This window comes from Dasypus novemcinctus, chromosome 12 (genome assembly GCF_030445035.2).
Source record: "Dasypus novemcinctus isolate mDasNov1 chromosome 12, mDasNov1.1.hap2, whole genome shotgun sequence".
Taxonomy (NCBI): Eukaryota; Metazoa; Chordata; class Mammalia; order Cingulata; family Dasypodidae; genus Dasypus; species Dasypus novemcinctus.
Genome location: NC_080684.1, coordinates 8,371,217 through 8,393,353, shown reverse-complemented (window position 1 = coordinate 8,393,353; position 22,137 = coordinate 8,371,217). Strand labels below are relative to the sequence as shown.

Here is a 22,137-nt window from a genome sequence, read left to right as displayed (position 1 = left end):
TTTTTTGCTATGTCTGCTGTGTTTTCATCAATATATTTCATCTTTTCTTTAGGAAAATTAAGTTACATTATAATTCAAAAAGGTCACACATAATCAAAAGAGCACTTGCCAGACTTTGATTCAGAGAGGCTCCTCTTTTTTAATTCGAAATTTCCTTCAAAGAATATTTCTATAAAAATAAAATGCTTTAAAATTAGCACCTTATTTTAAGGACCCAAACAGGAAAAATTGAGAATGACTGTGTCTATTTTTTGTCTAAATGAAGTTTAATTATTATTCTAGTACTCAAGAATGAACAATTCTACTTACTGCAAATTTTTATGAGAACTTGAAAATAGGATGTTATTATGCTCTTCAAGCTTTCTCCTAAGACCCTGGTAACTCTTTGTGTTACAGAAAACTGAATTTGAATGTCCAATAAACGCTCAAGAGAAAACTTTATTATTGGCACTCCCTAGAATCGAACATTTCATATATCTATTAGTACAAAGTTTCATTTTATATGGACTACAGACGTAAATGTGAAAAGACATTCAAAAATTTTTTAATTTGTAAATACATTTTAAAATGTTTATTATTCCATTATAAATACAATGTTCATTTATACAATTTTAAATAATTGTCTTTGGTAAAAAGTAAATCACATATAAATACAAAGCAATAATGAGAGATATCACAGAAACAAATAGCTTCATTATCTCTGACTTTTTAAAAACTATATAACAAATAAAAGCACAATAGATCCCTTTGAAAAGTGGGGAATTTTCCAGGGCTTAGAATTTGATTACCCTTAATATAAGGAAATTTAAAGTTTTCATATAATAAAATGCCAGCCAGTTCTGAGTAAATTATTAAACGAGCTAGTTGTCCTATCATAGGGAATTGTTTGAAATGATGAATAATGATCAGGTCCAATATATTTATCAGAAACATTTTTCCTTAAAGTAGAAATGACACTCAAATTAGTCCTAAAGTACTTGGCTGATTCCCCACAGTGAGAAGATATTTAAACAATTGAAAGTTCAGTTAGGAGATGGGACTAGCAGGTATTTTTACCTAATATTGCTAAAGCTCCTTTCTTCTTTAGCCAATTGAAGAATGTTACATAATTTTCCCCTTGGTCCTGGCAGGAGTTGTGGAATTCGATAATTCTGAAACAGGGTTTCTACCTTATTTAGTTTGCTAGGTTGCCAAAGGCAAAATAGCAGAAATCGATTTACAATGCGGATTTAGTAGCTTACACTTACAGTTCTGAGACCATGAAAATGACCAGATCAAGGCATCATCAGGTGATGCTTTCTCCCCAAAGACCGGCTGCTAGTGATCCTTGGCTCCTCTGCCACATGGCAAGGACATGGCGGAATCTGCTGGTCTCTCCCTTCTCTTCTGGGCTTTGTTTTTGCAGCTTGTTTCTTTCATGACTTTCTCTCTATCTCTATCCACATTCATCCCATTTATAGAGGACTCCAGGAAGGGGCTTAAGACTCTGGGCCATCCTCCAACTGAAGTAACCTAATCAAAAGGTCCTTAGCTGAAGTAGCCTAATCAAAAGGACCCACCCACAGGAATGGATCAGCTTTGAGAACATGATTTTCTGGGGTCCACATAGCTTCAAACCATCACACTGCCTGAATGATGCAGGGACTTTAGGGTTGAAAATTTAGGGTGCAAGTATTAGAGAAAAGGGGTCTGGCTTACCACTGATAATCAAAATGAAAACACAAAAAGAAACATTTGAAGGACTGAACATTGTATTTATGCCAATTATACAGATTTCAGGGCATTCACATTCAAAAATAGGAAAATAAAGAGTGACTGTGACTCTTCTGAATATAAGGATTTTGATATGTCATGTTTTTCATTAGCAATTTCCATGGCATTTTCTTTCAGATGGAGTTTAAGTTCTGTGAGATGCACTATTTGCATGAGCAACAAAGAAAACTGACCTCGTAACCAGTGGCTTTATTAGTGAAAATCTATTTGACTACTTACAAGAATATATGATAACTGCATTAGAAAGTAACCTAAGAAGGAATGTATTCCATGAGCTGCACTACGTGGGATACGGTCCTGACATTTTATTCTACTTTGCAAAATTGCTGAAAAGGAAGGAAGCAACTGTCCTGTCTTAAGCCCAGAATTAAAAATAAGTTTGTCTTCATCATGAATAATAAAACAAAACATAATCTACTTTGTAAAGTGTAGTATATGAGTACTGTAACTAAGTACTTTATAAGATTTCCTTTTATTAACTTAATCCACAAATTTATTAGGATACATAGGCAATATAGCATTGCATGTTAAGCAATTCTTGAAAACATCTTGTCACTGGTAATTATTTTTACACTTATTTATATTAAAAATAGAACATATAAACATTCCTTCATATACATATAATCTGTTTCAAAGAGTGGAAGTACCCTTTTCAATGTAAACATTTTTAAAGAAATATTTTAAAAGAGGAAAATAATTTTCCCATCCCAAGAAAAAGATTTCCAATATCCCTCTTACTCAACAGATATTCTTCTCATTTTTTCAGCTAACTCTTTTCTCACTTCAATGTGTTTTTCTAAATTTTGCACTTCGTGTGGAAGATTGATGTCCCAGACAGACAAGCAAGATTGTATCTCTAGAAAAAGAAAAGTGAAACCATGCTTTCAAAGGCACACCATAAAACATTTTCATTTTATTTCTATCTTGTTAATTTATGTTGACTTGGACAAAGATATGTATACATAAATAAAGCAATGAGTAATTTGTACTAAATTATGCCATTTATAAGCAACTAACTTGGAAAAATTTATAATACACTATGGAAACTACTAAATTTCAAGAAATATGGGCATTTAATAACCTAACATTTCATTTTCTGAAAGAACTAAAGCTATCCCAAACACTTCAAAATTATACCCCATCTAGACATAGGTAAGTTGTAAGAAAACTATTCACATTTAGTTTAAATGTAGGCTCTTTCTCATTTCACAGTGGTGACATAGCTAGCTCTCCAAAATAAATAAATAAATAAATATTTAATATTCCTAAAACACTGAAGCTTAATTTTAAAAATTTATGTCTAAATTGTTTATACTCTAAAGAAGCAATGAATTAAAAATTGCTGAAAGTATTATAGCATATGTGATATTTATTATAACTATATAAAAGTGCATATAAGATGCTATCAGCATGTGTTAATGCACTGTTTGGAATACAGTATCCTATTTAACTTTACCTTTTTGGTGTTGTGCACCTTCAGTATTTTTCCGCCTATACCCCAAAACCAGCATGACATTCTTAAGGCTTCCTATAGCAATACAAAATACAGGAGTTTTTCATTAAAACAGCATAATAGGTTGAACTTTAAAATTTTTTTAAAAAGTAATTTCTTGTATTTTAAGACACAATTACCTTGGAACAATATATAAAATTCTACTTCTTAGGAGATACCTCAATAGCATTGAGTACATAATTCTTCAAGAGGACAAGCGATTTTATTTTAAAGTTAAGAGACTTGTAAACTGCTCCTTACTATAATTCTCTTACAGGTCATTCGAATTTGAAAAAGTAGTTTAATCTTTCTGCAAAAATGTGTTCACTATTCTTACAGTATCCCTCCTCCACAAAGTTATAAGATATGGGAAACTGCTGCTTTGGATACTATAAGGCACAATTTAAATGGGAAGTGTGTGGATGGAGAATTAGATGGATGGAATATAGGGAGATTCTGTCTGAAGATCATCCTTTCTTTTTTAGGCCATCCATTAACTTATTTAACAAATACTCCTCAAACAGCTCTATCTCAGGCCCCAGGCGAGGGCCTAGGAATCAAGGAGGAAAAAACCTACATGGAGCTTAGGATCTGGTTAGGAGACTGACGCTACTGGAAAATGATCAATGCTATATAAAAGAGGTATTTATGCGCACCCAAAGAGAGACTTCAACCCAATCAGTGTTGGCTTCTCTGAGGATTTGACACTTGAGCTACTATCTCAAAAAGAGTACCAGTTAACTAAGCCACGAAGGTAGACGAAGTTCGCTAAATTAACTAAGCTAAATGAAGAAAGAAAACCGTGAGGTAGGATGAAGCACAAGGAGGAGGAGGAGCTGGTCGCTCATCTGGAACAGAAAGAGCTGGGAGAAATATGGCACAGGACCGAGGATGCGGCAGAAGCTTGACGTCCGGTCACGCAGAGTCTCGGAGATGATCTTTGTCTTACAATCAGCCATAGCTCATTGAAATCCCACTATCCCTTTCAGATATAAATGACCATCTAAAACATATGGGACCTACAGTACAAACCAATTCAACGAAGGGATGTCTCAACCTTGGTAGAGAAAGGCTAGGGAGGCAGCACCCTGCAGACCTGTTCCTGGGAGTGGATTTGTATCCTGAGAGTTAATCACAGGAAGCATGCAGTCCAGCTCCTTCTGTGCAAGTCTGACATGCATAAATGGAAAATGGGTGAGGGTGCCTCTGCTTAAGAGGTTCTTAGTAAAGGAATCTATGACTTTCTTCACCATGGTCAAACATCTTATGACTTAGACTTACTTGCTAAAGCAACACAAACTCTGGTTCTGCAGAACCAAACCCCACGGTGTTATTTTTGCGATCAATTTTGTATATATGCCACTAGTATTTTCTAAATAAATAAAGTCATTAATCAAGGAAGGACTGAAATGTGAGCACTTATGTAAAAAACATATTTCATATTCTATCATCATTTCCCCCGTATTCAAATAGAGACGCAGGAGCAAGACAATAAGTAAAAGTTTGAAGAAAATGACATCATTTGTCACTATTGGTAGATTGTGGAGTTTACCATATATTGCTACAAGAATATAAATTGTGTAATATTAAAAAAATAAAGACAAAAAGAAAAAAAATGATAGAAATACCTTAGGGGGAAAAAAAAGAATATAAATTGGTTTATAGAATGAAAAAACAAAAGGGATTCTTTAATAAGGTTGGGGAGTTTCTACCATAATCAAAATAAGTATTTGCTTTAATATCTTTTGTCAAAAGTGAAAAACACTTAACATTATATTTTCTCATTTTTTTTCCTTAGCTATAAAGAAAAAAAAAAAGAGTCAAATTAGGTGTTTAGCTGAAGTAATCTGCTTCTCTCAAGGAGCCTAGACCCCCTAGACCATATACTCCCTCCATTTTTTAATCTTTTATATGTTGAAATTCTAAGATGATTGAAATGGCATTGGAAGATGGAGAGAAAAATTCAAAACAAAGGCATAATTTTGTAGTTTTTGAGAATAAGGAAAAAATCTACAGGAAAGAAACTTGCCTAACTGTGCTGTCCTCATGACTCTGATGGAATCACAGAAGTTGTGAATTATGCGTATAATTCGACGAGTTGAAAGGTCAAGCAGTAAAATATGGCCGCCTCCGGTTCCTATCCAGAGAGCAGTGTTCTTCTGCAGGCAGAGAGTTTTCACTCTCCCAGAATAAGACATTTTATGTTTTGATTCCTTGCTCGCTTTCACCATTTCTTCCCTAAAATCATTAAGAAAGCATGTGTTAATTTCATCAAAAATTGAAGTAGTCATGTGCCTATACATATATATACTATATACAAATATACAGCATTTTAAACTATGAAGGCAAGATAGTATACAATATATATTATTAAAATTAAACAAAACTAATTTTTCTAAATACAGAATGCCAAATAGTTACATTTCTCTATCTAAAACATAAATTATCAAAGGTAACACACAACAGCACCTTCGTGCCAGGAAATCCTGAAATCAGTAAGACGGGAGTAATTTTTAGAAATAGTAAAACTACAAAATCCATAAAAATAGACTAAATTTGCCCCCCCAAAAAGGGGAGAAACATTTCAAAAGTTTTCAATGAAGTCTCAAAGTTTCAAAGGGAAATAAAAATATAGTCATTTACAGGCATATCAAAACAAACGACTGAATTTTTCCCCTGAGCTAATGAAGAGCGGTGTCCAGGAATTTAAAAATACTAATAACTTGGGAATGTCAGTGAAGTAAGGGACCCTTCGCCAGGCATAAATGGTGGCCTTTCTGATCATAGCTCTCCTCACCATTCAGAGAAAAACTACGAGAAGATTCTAGAAAAGTCAACTTCTAATTCTCATTTTATTTATATGGTATGTAAACTAAAATCTTCAGAATATTTTTAAAAATCTATATTTTTTATAAATATAAAACATATCTGTAAAAAGACTAGCAAACGAGCTTGGCGATGCGCCAAGCATCTCAGCACCAGGACGTATAGGACGTGTCTGATGTAGCCTGAGGTTTGTCTCTTGCATCCCGCATTGGACTAAATTGCACTGTGCTTCACTACAGGGTCTTTATCCTCACTCCATACTTAGTGAATTGGGCACTCCAGTAGTTTGATTTTTTCTTCACTTCCATCTTTTTCTGTTGCTTGTGATTTTTTTTTTCTTTAGCGTAGAGTATCCTTGGACCCATATTCTAATGACAAGTATCAAAATTCAATACGGTGACACTATTGGATGTACAATCAGCCTGAATTCAGTAAGGTCACTAGGTTGCTTTCAATCATAAACTATTTTTTCATTAGAAAATATTCTTTGTAATGCCTTGAATAAAGCTGTATCTTTTATGTTCTTATTCTTGCCCTTTATTTTTCAAAAATGAAATTTGCCAGATGCCAAGAGATGATGCTGAAAAGCATTAGCAATTTTGTTTCTGGGGTAGTTAAAAAAATTTTTTTAATTTAGCAGCAGAAGGTCAGAAGAAGAAGCTATAGCAACTCCCACTAGAAATACCAAGCGTAAAAACATCTTACAGATGTAAAACAAAGAACTGTGAATTTACTTTAAAAAGTGCACACAGTCTATTAGTTCACAGAGTTTCTCAGTTTTCTTATCCCATACTTCCACAACAGGGCTGTTTTTCTTAGCAATATAGAGAGCTGTGTCGACCACCACTGCTATGATGTTGGAATCACTGAAAGATGCATAAGAAAACCTAGAACAAAGGGGAAAAAAAGGCCATGGTCATTCATTTTTCTTCCTTTCCAACATGTAATACAACTTTACATTAGCTCTTAGTGCACGGTTTTGAAAAACAAACATGCTAGAATGTTGACAATTATTTCATATTCTCCCCTAATGATTCTGAATTGGATACGTTAGTGACTGTGGGTTTCTAACTTACATTGATGTCCTTTCACAATAAATTAAATTAAAGAGTATGACTAATTCTGGTTTTAGTTTTAATTTCAGTTCTATCTAGTTCTCTGCAGGATTTTATACTGTCCACACATGCAAAGTGTCTTAATTTCTAAAAGAAATATCATTGTAAAACCCGTAACTTTAAGATGTTGCAATAAAATCTTTTTTGCCAAGAATGCTTGGACTATTAAGAACCAGACATTTAAAATCAGAATTATATAAGGCATAAGAGGTTGAAATAAATTTTAGTGGTAATATTTTCAAATATTAAAACAAAGGGTATTTTTAATCCATGCAATACAGCCAAGTTAGAAAAATCTCCACATTTTCAAATACAAAAAGAGTAAATTATTTGGTTTCCATTTTCCCCTTTGAAAATAAAGGACCATGGCAAACATTCTAAAACACCTACCTTACAAGTTAGGACATCTGACATTTCACATATTTTCCAAACAGATTGGCAACCATAAGCCATCTGCTGGCACACCCTTAGTTAGCCTTTGGGGCTTAACTTAAATGTCAGCGCCTCTGGAATTCTTTCCTGACCTATCACAACAGAAGAACCATTCCCTTTTTAACTCTGATGTAGCTGTAGTTTTATAGTCTTTATTAGAAAATAAAACTCTATTTATTAGTGTTACCCTCATCCTAGATTGCAAATGTGAATGCCTTAAGAACTAATACCACGTCTTATCTTCTATATACCCACAATCCAGAAGAGTCACATAGGAAAGTACCTATGACATACCACGCACCTTGAGTGGACAGAAGAATGGGTAGATTACGAATGAACTGAGGAAAGTAAACAACGGGAGAAAATAAAAGTGGCTAAAACGTTAACTGAATCAGAGAAATGCCACAGAAATACCACAGGGATGTAACATTCTTTGGTATTTCTTAGGGCAGGAAGATTCTGCATTGTTTTCTCCATCGTTTCTACCTGTAAGGCAGACGTAATTATGAGGTCTTGGCAGTGAGCCACTCTGTTTTAGGTTATTCCTCCAATTCCTCCTGGGCATTTGCTATATTTAAGATAAGATCACATGAGGACAGACTTTTGCACAGAATTTTACAATTTACAAAATAGTTCTATGTTGTTTAGTCACCAATTTTAAAAACCTAAAAAATATTAGAAATCTCAAGGCTTGTAATGGCAGAAAAAAAGGGGCACAAATGTTAAATGATTTGCTCAAGGCCACAAGACTAATGTGCTGCAGAACCAGGAATGAAAATGAGAACTTTGGAGTCTTCTGGTTCCAAAGCAATGATGTGCCACTCTTCCACTCCGCCTGTTGGTCATCTGTGCTGACAACGGTAAGAAGGATAAGCATGACGAAGAAGCCCCGAGTAGCAACATGGCACCTGCTCAGAGGTAAGAGGGGGACCAGTGCCAACAGGAGACCTTGATCAGAACAGTGCTGGTGTTTCCAGGTGCCGATAAAGTCTGTTGGAAATGATCATTCCTGAGAATAGGATATTTATCACTGTTCTCTCTGGTTCGGTGCTTGTATTCCAAAGCTTACGTGGAATTTTAGGGGCTTCGTTGATACTTATGATCAACAGGAGCAGGCTCCATGAAATAAAAGAATTGGGCCCCTGCTCTTTTCAGAGGTCCTCAGGCTTATACAGGTTGACTGAAAGTAGGAATTACAGAATTAAACCCAGTTCATCCCAATATTTACCATACGCCAGACCCTATGCTAGGAAACAAAACTGTTACCAAGACAGTAAGTAAAAATCCCTGTCCATGAGAATTTATAATATAGTGTGATAGATCTTACCCCTAACTACACTTTAGAATTATCTGAGAGCTTAAAAACAAAAAAGGACGAAAGTCTGATCCGTCCTCACAGTTTCTGATTTAGCTGGTCCCAGGGTCCCAGGCTTCAGATAATTTTCAGCTACTCAGTGGTTTCTGAACTGCAGCCAGGGTTGAGAACCCCAGGCCTGGTGTCATTAAGAACGTAATTGGTAAGCTATAACTATAAAATGTGTGATGGCTATTGCGATGGGAAGCAGAAGACGCAATGCAGGCACAGATCTGAGGCACCTAACCTGCACAGGGAGGGCCAGGGACCATAACGCAGAGAAAGTGACACTTAAAAATGGGAAGGAGGCAAGTAGTCGTCCGGGCAAAGAGAAAACCACGTGTGAACACTGCGTGTGGACAGGAACAGACTGTCTTCAGAGCCCTAAGAAAGTTTCAGGGTGTCTGAAGCACAGAAGGCAGGGCTTGCAAAAGAAAGTCTAGAAGGGTCAGGAAGGACCACATCAGGAGGGGCCTCGGGCTGTCTTAAGGAATTTTGTCTTTATGCAAATGACCCTGAGATGCCACTGGAGGCTTTCAAGCAAGAGAGTGGCATCAGAGTTGCACTTCAGAAGTGTTCTTCTAGGGGACGATGCTGAGAACGAATCAAAGGAAGCCGAATCGGAGGCTGAGGACTGGACAGAAAGAGGCTGTGGTTAACAGGGCCGGGGGGTGGACGCCAGTGGGACCCCGGGAGCAGCAGTGGGACAGCGAGAACAGGACCGGAGAGCCAGGCAGGAGGACAGTCAAGTGGATGAAGGCAGCAAGGGACAAAGGAGCTAAGGATTACTCCCAAATTTCAGTCTTGGACAACGAGGTGGATGACAGGGATATTCCTGAGATAGGGATTTGTGACTGAAAGCTGATCAGCATCATGTAAGAAGCTAACATTTGCTGAAAGCTTACCCAGTGCTGGGTAGGATGTCAAGCCCTTTATAGTAATTCTCTTGTTTAATCTTCCAAATATCCCTTTGAGATGGAGTCAAGTATAACCCTCCGGTAAGAGAGGACTGAAGACCTGACAGGTTCCTGCCCGAGGTCGCATAAGCATTAAATGACAACACCAATATCTGCACTACAACTCAGGCTCTCGGTCACCGCCCTGCACTACTTGTCACTGAGGAATGTAATAAATAAGAACGAGCTGCAAGCATCTGTTTAAAATGCAAATAAAAAACAGAAATCACAAAGTGGAGCTAGATTTTTATTTTATCTTATTTCGTATTCTTGCCTGACACCGATACCACATTTATTAACTTGGCTGTACAGTGGACATCTCAATAAATTATCACCCTTACAGCGGACTTCATTCATCCCAGAGGCTTATGTTTCCTATAATCAGTGCTTAGGGTGAATTACCCAAAACTGTACATACACAATTGATGGACCAGGTCAAATACTGAGTAATTGCCCTTCAGAGTCCATCTGTTTAATTTGATACAGAGATGATGATATTATTAACAATTTAGATTGATAAAGACTACTAAGATTACCAAGGAATACATATTTTATCTCAAATGTGATTAGACTGGGTGATTTTTTTGATACCCTCTGATTTCTGGAATTTTCTAAATTTTCCACAGTAAATGTTGATTTTTATAATGGAAAACTAAATTACACGTCTTAAAAGATCTTCATTAGGGATTATCAACAGCATTACTGACATGAATATAAAAAAATAAGCATGAATAAAACGGTAAATTAGTTGTGTAGACAGAAAGAACTTACAGCTGACTTGTCCTTGTCTCAATGAGTTTCTGAATGGTGAAATCACTAGAAAATGAGAAAATCTTCGTGCCACATCCTCCCCACATTAAGTTTTTTTCATTTGAATTCATGGACTCACTCAGACACATCAGTGGAGTGCTGACATTTCCTATATTGAGTATCTTCAAAGGAGCAGCTCCTTTACACTTTGCGAAAAAGAAAACACACTCAGCAAATTGATTATGCAGGAATGAAGGCGCCGTAAAAACTGTGCTTTCTAAAAACTACTTTCCCATCTTAAGTGATTAGTGATATTAAAATAAAAATTCAGGATACACTTTTAGAAGTTTCTATTGAAACCAAGATTCAAGTCAAGTCATATCCTTATGACCAATCTCTTCACTTCACCATGCAAATAGATTGTACAGGGAATAACCTAGAAATTATAACCTACTTCTCTGCCTCTCTTTAGATAGTGAGGCTTTTGATAATAAGAAATACGAATGGATAAGATATTGAATAACTAGATGTACCTACAGATGAACGGATGGATGGCAGAATAGATGCTTTATTGACTAAATGAGAATTTTCAGAGCAGAAAAACAAAAGGATTTGTTCGAAGTGAAAACAAAAGTTAGTAGTGGGCCAGATTTAAAAAGTTAAATTTACAATCTCCCTCCCCACAATATAGCTATAAAGAATTATCTACCTCACATGTGTAAAAATGGAATTATTTCCATTCCAAACATTATAAATCAGACCTTATTTGCCATTTTATCTTTAGTTCAATGATCAGCCAGCAAACACTAACTGAACATCTACTGTAGAGAAGACTTTATGAAGCAATAAAAAAATAAAAAGCAGAATTTATGATCTTTGCTTTCAAGGAGCTTACTATCATACAGGAGTGGATGAACATACATAAAACAAAGGAATTAAAATAAATTTTGATGGAGAATGCATTCAACATTTACCTTAACAGTTTTGTCTTCAAAAATGGCTAAATTGCCATCAGCAGTTCCCACCAGAAGAAAATTTTTTTGCTTGCTAAAAGGAAAAACGTCAAGGTGGTTAGAATGGTCACATTTCTATCCAAGTAATTTCGACTCCAAAATCATCAGTGGAGTTTATATCTCAAGCTGCCAAAAATTTTGACTTAACATTTTTGATACTTGTTTCCAGTATAGACTTAAACCAAATAAGCATACAGGGTATCATCTTAATAGCTCATGGAAATCCCACACTTCAGATATTACAGCAAGCAACTTTTTATTAATGCTTGAAATTCTACCAGTTGGAATCTTTTCTTGGGAATACAACTCTGAAACTGAGAAAGGAAAAATCATTTTTCAAATATTGACCACTTAAGGATTAATTTATAGGACTCTTTTCAAATTTGGTAGATCGTTAACAGATATGTTTAAGCCTGGAACAGAATAGAAAATTGACAGATATTTATTCAAAGCAGGAATGAAAGAGAAGACATTTTTGAAAAGGCCTAAAAAGGTAAGTTGACATGAGGACAGGTAAAGAGATATCAGCTGAAGTGACACCAAGAACCAGTGGGCATAAATAAACGGTGGACCTATTCTATAATTTTTCCTTGGCCAGATGTTTATACAGAATATCTTTGTGAGCACCCACAATTCTGAAACAGGCAAACTGCTTGACATGTATTTAAAATAAGCATTCTTTGTTGGTGTAATGGCAGTATTTCACGCAATTAAGTCATCTACATGGTAATTTCCCCCGAAAGGTCAAGTTCACCTCTGTACCTTAGCTTGGAAAAGGAATGGCAATACAAACAAGTGACGGAATCACTCATCTTCTCAAGTGCGTGTCTCCTTTTCCCGTCTTCTGTACTGATGACCAGGAGAGTGCCAGACTGGGTGCCACACACAACCCAACTTTCCTTTTCCACAGGAAGATGCACCAAAGCCATGCACAAAATTCTACTATCAGTGACTTCCTATTAAGAGAATAAAGCACACTCTAATGTGGGTCTAGATTAAGTGGCTAGAATTTATAGCAAATGAAAATATTCTAAAGCCAATATAACTTTTGGGGGAGGTATCAAGGCCAGGGATTGAACCTGGGACCTCGTACGTGGGAAGCCGGCACTCAACCCCCAGAGCTACCCCAGCTCCCATAATTTACTTCTTACTTTCTTGCTTTTAATTTTAAAAAACCACGCTAATTTGACTTCCCTCTTGGCAATAAACGAAAAAAGTGACAATGTCTGTCTACCTAGACAGACTGCACCTGAAACTAAAATTAAAAACGGAAAATCATTTCTCTGTATCAATTCTCGTTCCAACTAAAATATGAGAGGATTGTTCCACCTCAAGAACGATGCTTAGCCATACCTTTCATATCAAGGCAAAATATGACATTATTTCTCAGGAGAGACATTTTTCTTGTATTTTCACACAGTTGTATGCCCCGAGGAGGGCCCAGATCTCCTGCAGCGGCTCACCCACTCCCAGCTGCTCAGGGCTCACAGCCGCACCCTTCACTACAGCACTGCCCTGGGGCCATGGGAGCCGCCAGGCCCAGGAATCCTTGAGAGATTACAGGACGTCTACCAGACGACAGCCAGGCAGCAACTACTCTGTGGGAACAGCAGACCTCCCTCTGGCCTTGGGCAGGAGAATCCTGTGGCACCGCCATACTCCAGTGCTCCTTGCAGGTAAAGGCGAGACTGTGTTTCCTCAGGAACCACCTCCCAGCTGAGCAGCTCCTCCTTTCCTCCCCCACTCCCTTTACTTTCCCACAGGTTTCTCTCCTCCGAAATCACTTCCTCAAGAACCCCTGCCTCTCAAGGGCCCCTGAACCAACATACGGATGTACTCGATTTTAAAACAAAGCACAGACTATTTAAGTCCACGCAAATGCCCTTGTTTTAACATAAAGCTAATCTTAGACTATGCCTAAAGCAGACCTTATGTCATTTCTTCCTAAGTAAGTTTTCAATTAAGATAAGCTTTAAAATAATCCACAAACTAAGTTTTCCTAAAACATCTCTAGCAGAAAGAGTATTAGAATTTACCTCAGAAGTGTATGCTTCAGTATTTAAATCAAGAAAGGAGAGCTGCCCTTGGTCAGGATGCCCGGAGCCCAGCCAGATGCTTGCGTTCTTGCTATGATTATTGGCAACCATACACTCGACAATAACGTTTTTAGGTATTAAAAGAGATCTCATCAGGCAGATTAACTCAGCTGAATTCAAAATGTCAAAGACCTGAGAATGTTTTAAAAAGAGCCAAACAATACACATCAATTCAAAACATTTTCTCTTCAAAGATCATATGTGACCCACCCAAATTATCAAGATTAATAATCCAAACTATAGATAAAATTACACTAAAAACTTATACTTATTTTCCAACTGTATAGGACACAGACCCTTGAGTGTGTGTGGAATGTTTTGTAACTTTGAAAAACAGAAAAAAATCTCAAATGTGTCAAGTGAACAGGCAATCAGGAGAATCCAAAGCTAATCTTCAATCAATTCTATATTGTGGGGAAGTGGACTTGGCCCAGTGGTTAGGGCATCCGTCTACCACATGGGAGGTCCATGGTTCAAACCCCGGGTCTCCTTGACCGTGTGGAGTTGGCCCATGCGCAGTGCTGATGTATGCAAGGAGTGCCCTGCCACACAGGGGTGTTCCCCGCGTAGGGGAGCCCCAAGTGCACAGAGTGCACCCCATAAGGAGAGCCGCCCAGTGCAAAAGAAGGCGCAGCCTGCCCAGGAATGGCGCCGCACAGACAGAGAGGTGACACAACAAGATGACGCAACAAAAAGAAACACAGATTCCCGGGCCGCTGACAACAGAAGCGGACAAAGAAGAACACGCAGCAAATGGACACAGAGAACCGACAACTGGGGCGGGAGGGGGGAAGGGGAGAGAAATAAATAAATAAATCTTTAAAAAAAAATTCCATATTGTGTAGCTCAGCACTATTAATTAAGAACAAAGTCAAGTGGAAGTTAAACACGTGTGCCAGCAGTAGAGTAGAGCTTCCACTAGCTGAAAGGAAAGGAAGTTTCAGTCTTTGGTAGCAAAATGTGGAAATCACCTCTAGATTCTGTTTTTATGTTTTTCCTTCCAATACCAAAAAATAGGAGAAATGGTGCAGAAGAACTGACTGTAAGAAAACAGAAACCAAGACTCAGGAGGCTGGATTGGAGCAGCTGTGACTCGGCCACTGGCCAGCCACTCACGAGACCCAGAGAAAGCTGCTTGCTCCTGTGTCTCATCTGCTAACAGTGATATGCTTACCCATCTGGCCTACTACATACTAAAGTTTGAAGAGCAAATAGGTGTGCCAGAGTGCTTTGAATACTGGGATATGCTACAATCAAGGTTTTCACATATATTATAAAATATGATGATGTATAATTGAAAATGAAAGGAGGAAAAAGGAAAATCAAGTTACAGAAAATTTCACTGTAATAAAGTTAAAATAAATAAAAAATATTCACAGGGTTAACATTAGTGGTCAGCTAAATTAGTGGTCACGGAGTCAAGATAATTATATAATGTTTAATAAAGTCAATGTAGATATTTTGACCAGGATATTTAAAGTTGAGCAAAACTCTTTCAATGAATTATGATACAAAATGAAGAGCCCACAACATAAAGACAGGCCTTCTTCTGATCTATTAAAATTTGTATCAGTTTAAAACATAGCAGAGCTCTGTTTCTGATAATATGGTGGAAAAGGTTATTTGGACAAACACCCAGTGGAAAACAACTTGAAATTCTGAATAAATTATTTTGTGCAAAAACAATGCTTTACAAACACTATGATCTGACAACACAATAAGGAATTATCAGCCAAAACCTTAATGAAAGATAAAAATGATAGCAGTCAGTTTTATGCTAAAGCCAGATTTTCCTGGGGGTATTTGTCTACCAAAGGTGAAAGTGACACGGAGTTCTGGAGGCCTTATTGGGGAGTGGGGGAGGAGACAAAGCCCAAGGCCTGCCCAACATGGGGAGCCTAATAAAGTCCCTGTACACACAAAGCCGGGACCCCAAAGGGCTCATTTATTATTCAGAATAAAGAAGAACCAGAAATAAAGCTGCCCACACTTCCACATTCACTGGACTATAAGGAAAATTGCCTTGCGAATAGCAGAAAAAAGGGTGGGGGGCAAAAGAACCCTGAAAATTTTTTATTTACAAGCTTGCTTTCATGAAGATTTTTTGAACAACTGACAACACCTAGGTGATTCAAAAAAACCTCAAGTAAAGAATTGAGTTTCAAGGAAATCCAGCAAAAGATGGTCAGGGCTAGGTAGTCCAGGAAAATGGCGTCAGGGTAGGCAGACAGGTCTCGATTCTCTCACAAAAACAAGGGAGGAGGGGCCAGCGGCTGGCTGAGGGACTTGCTTTTGGGGTCAGCAGACCAGGACAGTGCTACACAACTCCCAGGAGGGTGACGAAAAGAGAAAAAGAACCCAAAACAACAAAAGTGAGTTACCAGGGGCCGTATCTACTTTGGCTGTCTCTGGTATTCTACTGAGGCATGTGTAAGTGCACCCTCTCTGATGACCTCCAAAAGAGGTGGTTGATGTGGGAGGAGTGGGGGGTGGGATATGTAGGAAACTCTTACATTTTTTAATGTAACATTTTTTGTGATCTATATATCTTTTAAAAAACACAATAAAAAAATGGAGTTACCAAATCCCCATGGCAACCAGGAAGAGCCTCCAACCCCCACCCCCAAGATATTAAGCAGGGATAAACCCTGTGGCTCACTGCAGCCAACTGGGTGGGGAACAAATGCCTTCCTTCCTGTTGGCTGTTACAAGGGATGAGGGAGGAAAGTCGGGGGGCTTCTCTTCAGTGATTTCAGCCAGTAGAGCCCACTTTGAATCTTAGCTCTGGCCAGACCAAAACACTGGAAAACGCAGATTGAAAGAAACACTTCCATGGAAAGGTGTGCTGACAAGCTCCATCTGCTGCCAGGTCTGGAAATTGCATGGAGAAAAACAGGTCTCAACCCAAGCTCCTGGGAGAAAATCTGTACCACATTGAGTCCCTGGACTGATTTTTATAAGATAAGTCAGGCAATTTTAAAAACAGAATAAGTTGAGCCAAATATCAAAGAAGAGTTATTAAAAAAAACAACAGGCAAGAGAGAGAAATTGGCTATCAGAGTAAATTCACCAACATATTCAGATGCCTAAGTATCAGCAAAAAATTACAAGCCATACTAGGGAAACAGGAAGAGATGGCCCAGCCAGAGAAACAAACCAAACATTCTCAGAGATACAGGATTTAAGACAATCTGTGATAATCACACATTCCTAAATCAATTCAAATAATTTAAAGGAAACATGACTAAAGAGATAAATGACATTAAGAAGACACTGGGTGAGCATAAAGAACAATTTGAAAGCCTACAAAGGAAAGTAACAGACCTTATGGGAATGAGAGACACTGTGGATGAGATTAAAAATATGTAAGAGGGGAGCAGACATAACTCAGGGGTTGAGCACCTACTTCCCATCTATGAGGTCCTGGGTTCAATGTCTGGTACTTCTTTTAAAAAAATTATAGGCACATAAGAGTAGATTTGAACTATTCAAAGACAGAATTGGTGATTTCAAAGACAGAATATCCGAAATGGAAAAGATAGGAGAACAGAAGAAAGAGCTAAAATTGAAGACCTACGGAACACCTGGATGACCTAGAAAAAGAACAGCAAACTAATTCCAAATAAAGCCAAAGGAAAGAAATAGTAAAAATCAGAGCAGAAATAAATGAAACCAGAAAAAAAAAAAAAGAAAAATAGAGAAAATCAACAAAACCAAAAGTTGGTTCTTTCAGAAGGACAACAAAATCAACAAACCCTTAGCAAAAAAAAAAAAAAAAAGAGAGAAGCCACAAATAAATAAAATCAGAAGTGAAAGAGGGACATTACCACTAACCCCACAGATCTAAGAAAGATTGTAAGAGGATACTATAAACAACTGTAGATGAGATGGACAAATTTGTAGACACATGAACTACCAACACTGACACTAGAAGAAATAGAAGACATCAACAAACTGATCACAAGTAAAGAGCAAGAGAATTACATCCATCATCCATATGGAATCTAAGCCCCCTCTTGATATAGAGGTGGAATGGACATCACCATCCCAGGGTCCACAGGATGGAAGAATAAAATATGGATTACAGTGGACTTATTGATAATCTACTATTGAACTATTGTGACTAGTAATGGAAGAAACTGTAGCATTGATGTGGAGAAAGTGGCCATGGTAGTTGCTGAGGGCAGGGAGAGGGAAGAAGAGATGTAATGTGGAGCTGTCCTAAATGATAATGGAGGGACAGATGCTGGACATTATATATCCTGCCATAACCCACTGAATGGGGTGGGGGAGAGTGTAAAAACTACAACGTAAACTATTATCCATGTGGTGCAGCGGTGCTCTAAAATGTATTCACCAAATGCAATGAATGTTCCACAATGATGGGAAAAAATAAAAACCTCTCAAAGAAGAAAAGCCCAAAACCAGATGGCTTCACAGGTAAATTCTACCAATCAAAGATGATCTAGTACCACTCTTGCTCAAGTTCTTCAAAAAAACTGAACAGGAAAGAACCCTACAAAACTTATTCTATGAAGCCAAATTCACCTTGATACCAAAACAAGATAAAGATACTTCAAAAAGAGAAAATTACAGACCAATATCTATAATGAATACAGATGCAAAATTCCTCAACAAAATACTTGGAAACCAAATCCAAAAGTACATTAAAAGGATCTGACACCACGATCAAGTGGTTTTATCCCAGGCATGCAAGGGTGGCTCAACACAAGAAAATCAATTAGTATAATAAACCATCTTGATAAATTGAAAAGAAATGTCATACAATTCTTTCCACTATGCAGAAAAGGCATTTGACAGAATACAGCACCCTTTCTTGATCAAAAAAAAAAAACCACTCCAATAGATAGGAATATAAAGAAGCTTTCTCAATATGGTAAAGTGCATATATGTAAAACCTACAGCTAAAATTGCACTCAATGATGAAAGACTGAAAGCTTTCCTGCCGAGATCAGAAACAAGACAAGGATGCCCACTTTCAGTCACTACTGTTATTCAATATTGTGCTAGAAGTTCTAGATAGAGCGATTAGGCACCCAAATAGGAAAAGAAGAAAGAAACTTGCACTGCTCACTGATGATATGATACTATATCTAGCATTTCCTGAAAAATCCACACCAAAGATACTAGAACTAAGAAATGAGTTCAGCAAAATGGTGGAATACATTAGTATGCAAAAATCAATAGTGTTTCTGTGTACTACTGATGTTCATTCTGAGGAGGAAATCGGAAAAAAGTTCCATTTATAATAGTGACTAAAAGAATCAAATATTTAGGCATAAACTTAATGAGAACATAAAGGACCTGTATTCATAAAACTGAACAACAATGCTAAAAGAAACCAAAGAAGACTTAAATAAATGGAAAGACTTCTATGTTCATGGATCGGAAGACTAAATATCATTTAGAGGTCATTTCAACCCAAACTCATTTACTGATTCAGCACAATCCCAATAAAAATCCCAACAGCCTCGTTTGCAGAAACAGAAAAGCCAATTCTCAAACTTATTTGGAGGAGTATGGGGCCCCAGATAGCCAAAAATGGCTTTAAAAAGAAGAATGAAGTTGGAGGACTCTCATTTCCTGACTTTAAAGCATATTAATTACTTATCTACAATGGTAAAAACAGTGTGGTACTGGCATAAAGACAGATTGACCAATGGGAGGGAATTGAGAACTCAGAAACAGACCATCACATCTACAGTCAAGTGATTTTTGACAAGGCTGTCAAGCCCTCCCAAAAGGTGCTTGGAGAACTGGACAGCCATACTGGAGAACGGGACAGGCTCCCTATCTTACACTTTATACAAAAACTAACTCAAAATGGATAAAAAACCTAAATATAAAAGTGACAACCATAAAAATCCTAAAGGAAATGTAGGAAAACACCTTCAAGATCTTATGGTAGGCAGTAGTTTCTTAAACCTTACACCCAAAGCATGAGCAACAACAACAAAAATAGATAAATGGGACCTCCTCATTGAGTTTTACAACTCAACAATAAAGAGGCAACCGACCTGATTAAAAAATGGGCAAAACGGTTTTCCCAAGAAGTAACACAAAACGGCAAAAAAACACATTTAAAAAATGTTCAACATCACTAGTGATTAGGGGGATGCAAATCAAAACTATGAGGTGCCATTTCACACCTATTAGACAGGCCATTATTAAAAAGTCAGAAAACTCTAAGTGTTGCAGAGGATGTGCAAAGACAGGAAGCTTTATTCACTGTCGGTGGGAATGCAGAATGGTACAACCACTGTGGAGAACTGTTTGGCAGTTCCTAAGGAAGTTAAATATAGATTTGCTACATGACCCAGCAATACCATTACTAGGTATATACCCAAAAGAACTGAAAGCAGCGCACAAACAGACATCTGCATATTGATAGTCACAGCGGCGTTATCACATTTGCCAAAGGGTCAAAACAACCCAGATGACCATCTACTGATGAATGGATAGACAAACAATGTTTATTCATTCAAAAAATAATGGAATATTATGCAGGGCTATGAAGAAAATGAACTCATGAAGCTAATGACAACACGGATAAACCTGGAGGATATTATGTTGAGGCAAGCCAGACACAAAAAAGACAAATACTGTATGACTGTGCAATTATGAACTAAATGTATTGTGTAACTCATAATTAGAATATAGGTCACCAGAAAACTGAATGAGGGTAGAGAATGGAAAGCTGAGAGTATACTGTGTGGAACTGGTAAAAATGATGTTTATAAATCTTTGGAAATGAATAGAAATAGTTAAAGCATATCATAGCAAGATGGAAAGCTGAGCTATTATTATATGGGTATCACAGTGGTTGAAAGGGACAGTCTAAGGTCATGTACACTGCTGGAAGGAAAGCTAAAAAAAATTAACATGGGAATGTGTAACATAGTGAAACCTCATATAAAATAGGAATATGGGTGGTATTGCATATATAGAACTGTTTTTACAAAATATAAACACAAATAAACTAGAGAGACAGCAACAGAATAGCTGCTATGTACAGCAGGGGAAGCATAGAGAAATGGAGAGATGTTGAAGGGATTTTTTTGGTTTGTTTCTTTTTTTGTTTTTCATTATTTTTATTATTGGATTAAGAAAATGCTCTAAAAATAATTGAAGTGATGAATGCACAACTATGTGATTACACTGAAAACCAATGACTGTACACTTTGGATGGATTTATGCTTTATTAATATGTATCAATAAAATTGATTTGTTTTTTTAAAAAAAGTTAAAAACAAGTGTAAGGCCTGTGTGTAGAATTATAAAAGTTTATTAAAAGACACTTGAAAAGACCTAAACAGAGAAATAGGAAGAATTATTATTATCGTAAGGATATAATCCTCCCAAAATATCTACAGATTCAATGCAAAGCACAGTAAGGGATTTCACTGAATTTGATAAAGTGATTTTAAAACTTGTATGGAAGAAGTAATCCCAAGTATAACTAAAGTGGTCCCAGAGAAGGAAAATAAGCAGAGGTGAGTGGGTACTACTATAAAGCTACAGGAATTAAAACAGTGCAATGTTAGAGGAAGGATAGACAAGTTGACTAATGGAGAGAACATCTCCAGAGATTTGTGTGTGTATATTTGATAAATTACATAGTGGGCATTTCAGATCAATAAAACAAAGCAAACTATTGAATATACGAAAGTGGAAAAATGAAATTACATCCAGATAAAAACTGTCAATCCTCGATCGATCGAAAGCTTAAATGTTAAAAGCAAAACTTTAAAACTTATTTAAAGAAACCATAGGTAAATCTTTTTGTGACTGAGGGAGAGGAGTGCTTCTTAATAAAGGACCCAAAGAGTAATAACTATAAAAAGAAGGATTGTTAAGTTTAGCTATATTAACGTTAACAAATTGTTTTAATCAACAAACACCATACAGGAAGTAAAAAGACAAACCACAAAAGGGGAAAAGAAATTTGTAACATATATAATGAACAAGGACTAGAATATATTATATAAAGAATGTCTTTTTCTTATTTGATTTGGAGGTAAATAAGCCAATAGAAAAATGAGCAAAATAATGAACAGACATTTTACAGAAGGGGAAATATATACACAGTTAATACACATATAAAGAGATGCTCAGTCTCAGAAATTAGGAAAATGTACATCAAAACCTTAAGACTTTACACTTATTTGGAAAAAATTAAGAAGTGTGACAATACCAAAATTTAGAGAGAATATACAGTGAGCAATAGTTACTATAATATAGAGAAAACAATTAGGATATTTTCATATCCTATGATCACGCATCAACTCACAGGTTTATACTCCAAAACA

General features: G+C 36.8%; 1 protein-coding gene across 1 annotated transcript in view; it reads right to left on the bottom strand.

Annotated features, from left to right (window-relative positions):
- Positions 1 to 2,386: 2,386 nt before the first annotated feature.
- The window catches only part of LRRK2 (leucine rich repeat kinase 2), a 174,027-nt gene continuing 154,276 nt past the window's right edge, over positions 2,387 to 22,137 (bottom strand). Inside the window, exons 44-51 of the mRNA XM_071218762.1 lie at positions 13,748 to 13,939; positions 12,474 to 12,667; positions 11,673 to 11,745; positions 10,720 to 10,904; positions 6,826 to 6,978; positions 5,291 to 5,503; positions 3,230 to 3,297; positions 2,387 to 2,629 (exon numbers count right to left, since the gene is read on the bottom strand). Coding sequence (XP_071074863.1) covers positions 2,508 to 2,629; positions 3,230 to 3,297; positions 5,291 to 5,503; positions 6,826 to 6,978; positions 10,720 to 10,904; positions 11,673 to 11,745; positions 12,474 to 12,667; positions 13,748 to 13,939 — 1,200 coding nt within the window. The 3' untranslated portion in view covers positions 2,387 to 2,507. The remainder of the gene's footprint in view (positions 2,630 to 3,229; positions 3,298 to 5,290; positions 5,504 to 6,825; positions 6,979 to 10,719; positions 10,905 to 11,672; positions 11,746 to 12,473; positions 12,668 to 13,747; positions 13,940 to 22,137) is intronic.